This window comes from Nanorana parkeri, unplaced genomic scaffold (genome assembly GCF_000935625.1).
Source record: "Nanorana parkeri isolate BGI_ZX_2015 unplaced genomic scaffold, ASM93562v1 scaffold1452, whole genome shotgun sequence".
Lineage (NCBI taxonomy): Eukaryota > Metazoa > Chordata > Amphibia > Anura > Dicroglossidae > Nanorana > Nanorana parkeri.
The window spans coordinates 277,282-282,060 of NW_017307720.1; the positions used below are offsets into that span (position 1 = coordinate 277,282).

At 50.3% G+C, this 4,779-nt stretch overlaps 1 protein-coding gene across 1 annotated transcript in view; it reads left to right on the forward strand.

Moving 5' to 3' along the window:
* Positions 1-2,924: 2,924 nt before the first annotated feature.
* Positions 2,925-4,779, forward strand: part of KCNN3 (potassium calcium-activated channel subfamily N member 3) — a 51,521-nt gene continuing 49,666 nt past the window's right edge. Inside the window, exon 1 of the mRNA XM_018570083.1 lies at positions 2,925-3,016. Within this exon, the coding sequence (XP_018425585.1) occupies positions 2,927-3,016 (90 nt within the window). The 5' untranslated portion in view covers positions 2,925-2,926. The remainder of the gene's footprint in view (positions 3,017-4,779) is intronic.

Here is a 4,779-nt window from a genome sequence, read left to right on the forward strand (position 1 = left end):
ACATGACCTCACTGCCCTGCAAGCTTTTAGTACACTGGCTCAGAGAGGACACATGACCTTGCCGTCTTGGTAACATGACCTCACTGCCCTGCTGAGATGTCTGCCAAGCTGCCATCTCACTCCCACCAGCCGCGCGTCTTCCCAAACGCGCACCTCGGAATATCAGCGATCGGGGTTTTACGCGAAAGACACTCTAAAGTGGACCTGTCATCAGATTTATTGTTGTGCGGCATGCTCAGTAATGTGTCAGAGATCACACGACTCCCACTGACAATGCCTTCATCTGCTTTTCTCTCCAGAAGGACAGCGTTAGGGTTGCCGCCTTTTCTTTAAGCAAAACCTGAACACTCTAGCAACGTACTGAAGTTTTTTTGGGAGAATGCACAGGAGAGAGTGAGGAGAGAATTAGTTAGGGGGCCTTACACTGACCACCAATGTAACTGAGGTATATACACTGACCAGCAATGTAACGGAGGTATATATACTGACCAGCAATGTAACGGAGGTATATACACTGACCAGCAATGTAACAAAGGTATACACACTGACCACCAATGCCTATAGCTTGGGACGTGGTCACATGACCTCACTGCCCTGCTAGCTTTCAGCACAGCTAAGACAGCGAGGTCATGTGTCCACTCCGAGCCAGGGCAGTGAGGTCATGTGACCACCCCCCAGGCTTAGATGGCGAGGTCATGTGTCCACTCCGAGCCAGGGCACTAAAAGCCAGCAGGGCAGTGAGGTCATGTGATCACCCCCTCCCATTCAAAACACACGGTGTGAATTAGCCCCTAGACGCCCTTTGATTCGTCAGCCAGATCACCTTTATGCTGCTGAGCTGTGGCGGCCCATTCGAAATAAATGGGCTGCTTAATCCTTAATGTAACGCACGTTATACGCCCGTGTGTCACCACGATGCGCTGGCATGAATGGGCCCTAAACCCTTGTGAGCTGACCCCAAGGCTGGATTCACACTCAGGCGACCCCTTTCGGTGCACTATGTTAAGGCAACTCGTTTTTCTATGAATGGACCGCCAATGCAACGCAGCACAACACACGTCTCTCAATATGTGCACTGCAGTACTGTGCGTTGTGCGTTGGCCTATACTGTGCAGCACACTGAGGTGCCAATAGCAGCCTGCTGAAGCTCTCAAGCGCCCTTTCAGCTAGCAATGTAACGGAGGTATATATACTGACCAGCAATGTAACGGAGGTATATACACTGACCAGCAATGTAACAAAGGTATACACACTGACCACCAATGCCTATAGCTTGGGACGTGGTCACATGACCTCACTGCCCTGCTAGCTTTCAGCACAGCTAAGACAGCGAGGTCATGTGTCCACTCCGAGCCAGGGCAGTGAGGTCATGTGACCACCCCCCAGGCTTAGATGGCGAGGTCATGTGTCCACTCCGAGCCAGGGCACTAAAAGCCAGCAGGGCAGTGAGGTCATGTGATCACCCCCTCCCATTCAAAACACACGGTGTGAATTAGCCCCTAGACGCCCTTTGATTCGTCAGCCAGATCACCTTTATGCTGCTGAGCTGTGGCGGCCCATTCGAAATAAATGGGCTGCTTAATCCTTAATGTAACGCACGTTATACGCCCGTGTGTCACCACGATGCGCTGGCATGAATGGGCCCTAAACCCTTGTGAGCTGACCCCAAGGCTGGATTCACACTCAGGCGACCCCTTTCGGTGCACTATGTTAAGGCAACTCGTTTTTCTATGAATGGACCGCCAATGCAACGCAGCACAACACACGTCTCTCAATATGTGCACTGCAGTACTGTGCGTTGTGCGTTGGCCTATACTGTGCAGCACACTGAGGTGCCAATAGCAGCCTGCTGAAGCTCTCAAGCGCCCTTTCAGCTCTGTAAGGATGCTAAAGACATCATAAGAGTTCTGAAGGGCACTCAGACTCCGACATTTCAACGATCCTCGAGTCACGCATCTGCTGATGGCGCTCTGCATGAAGATTCCCGTTATACTCGATGGCGCCCGTCTAAGCGCCGCGCGGCGTGAAAAAGTACGTGAGCTTTTTCTGCACATTTTTTACCCCATAGACTTGAATAGGAGCAACAGAAACAATACCCAAAAAGCGCGCCTAACGTGCATTTGTTTTTTGTTGTTGTTTGCAGCAGCTTTGTGCCTACCAACCGGCACCTCCTCCTAGCAACTGGCTTTCCATTGGCTAAAACAAAACACTAACTCTCAAAAAACACGTAAATGAGGGCTTAGTGTTAAAGGGAAATGCACGCTGCGTGCCCAATCCAGAACTTAAAGGGCAACTCCAGCTAAAAAAGTTCTTGCAGTGCCCCCCCCACCCCATCAAGCAAGGGTAACTGCTCATTAAATATTGGGGTAAAGCTATATTACATACCTTACTCCTCGCTCCGGCAGGCCCCTCCCATCCTCTTGTAAGCCTCCTCTCTAGGTAAATCCCGGTCAAGCCCCCACATTGTGACGCCCGAGGGACCACCTACACTCCAGAGTGCCAGGGAGTAAACGAGAGCAGCAGAGAGTGGGTTAAGGTAAGTACTCCCTGCTCTTCTTGTACTCCCTAAAACTCACTGTACGGGTTCTTTTTGTCTTTTGCCCGGAGTTGGGCTTTAATAATGTTATAAACATTGTAATGAGTTTAAGTTTATTTGGCTTCCGCCTACAGTAGTCCCTTCCGTGTGTGCGTGGGGACGTTGGATTGTAGACTCAGCCTGTGATTGGTTGACATTGTTCATGGTATGCAAGGCTACAAGAATAAGGTGGGTTTAGGATATAATGCTTCAGGTTCTTATGGTCATTATAAAGGGAACATTACAACAGGTCAAAGCTGCAGCATGGCGCCGCTTAAAGTACCCAATGTAATGCGGCAAAAAGTGAGCCGACGTCCAATCTAACTCTGCGCTTTTCTCTTGCAGGACTCCATGTTCTCGTTGGCCCTGAAATGCCTTATAAGTTTATCCTCCATTATTCTGCTCGGACTAATCATCGCGTATCACGCCAGGGAGGTGCAGGTAGGTGACCCCGGGGACCATCCCTGGTTACTGTATGTGAGACGAAGGGCTGACCTCTATTACTCTGCTCCTTATTCCATATACCCGTCCCATGATCCTCTACTCCCTACTCCATATACCCGTTCCATAATCCTCTGCTCCCCACTCCATATACCCATCCCATAATCCTCTGCTCCCTACTACATATACCCGCCCCATAATCCTCTGCTCCATACTCCATATACCCATCCCATAATCCTCTGCTCCTTACTCCACATACCCATCCCATAATCCTCTGCTCCCTACTCCATATACCAGTCCCATAACCCTCTGCTCCCTACTCCATATACCCATCCCATAATCCTCTGCTCCCCACTCCATATACCCGTCCCATAATCCTCTGCTCCCTACTCCATATACCCATCCCATAATCCTCTGCTCCCCACTCCATATACCCGTCCCATAATCCTCTGCTCCCTACTCCATATACCCATCCCATAATCCTCTGCTCCTTACTCCATATACCCATCCCATAATCCTCTGCTCCCTACTACATATACCCGCCCCATAATCCTCTGCTCCATACTCCATATACCCATCCCATAATCCTCTGCTCCTTACTCCACATACCCATCCCATAATCCTCTGCTCCCTACTACATATACCCGCCCCATAATCCTCTGCTCCATACTCCATATACCCATCCCATAATCCTCTGCTCCTTACTCCACATACCCATCCCATAATCCTCTGCTCCCTACTCCATATACCAGTCCCATAACCCTCTGCTCCCTACTCCATATACCCATCCCATAATCCTCTGCTCCCCACTCCATATACCCGTCCCATAATCCTCTGCTCCCTACTCCATATACCCATCCCATAATCCTCTGCTCCCCACTCCATATACCCGTCCCATAATCCTATGCTCCTTACTCCACATACCCATCCCATAATCCTCTGCTCCTTTCCCATGATCCTTGCTGCCTGTCAGGTACCCCTCACAATCACAATGTATTACAGCTGTCAGTAAACCTCGCCGCGCCATCGCCACATTGGCAGACATGTGACGCCATTCTGTAGCATGCCCCCTCCCCCTCCCCTGATGCCAGCGCCAGACCCGGGTCTTTGAAGTATTTTGGTAGAAATTCTTTGACTCTCTGACCCGCCTCCTCCGGTCAGAAACCTGTCGTGTCGTCGCGCCCTGATCCCTGCGTCAGGGCAGGTGTTGGTCATGTGACTGATGAGCGTACGGCGTGTGAATAATCGCGCACAGCTGTGTACCGCGTTATATATAGCCGTACATTGTTTGTCATTGTCTGACTGTCTGCCAAGCTGCCATTTCACTCCCACCAGCCGCGCATCTTCCCATACTCGCCCTCGGCTCCCCTCGGCGAAGGCGCACCTCGGAATATCAGCAATCGGGGTTTTACGCGAAAGACACTCTAAAGTGGACCTGTCATCAGATTTATTGTTGTGCGGCATGCTCAGTAATGTGTCAGAGATCACACGACTCCCACTGACAATGCCTTCATCTGCTTTTCTCTCCAGAAGGACAGCGTTAGGGTTGCCGCCTTTTCTTTAAGCAAAACCTGAACACTCTAGCAACGTACTGACGTTTTTTGGGGGAGAATATACAGGAGAGAGTGAGGAGAGAATTAGTTAGGGGGCCTTACACTGACCAGCAATGTAACTGAGGTATATACACTGACCACCAATGTAACTGAGGTATATACACTGACCACCAATGTAACTGAGGTATATACACTGACCACCAATGTAAC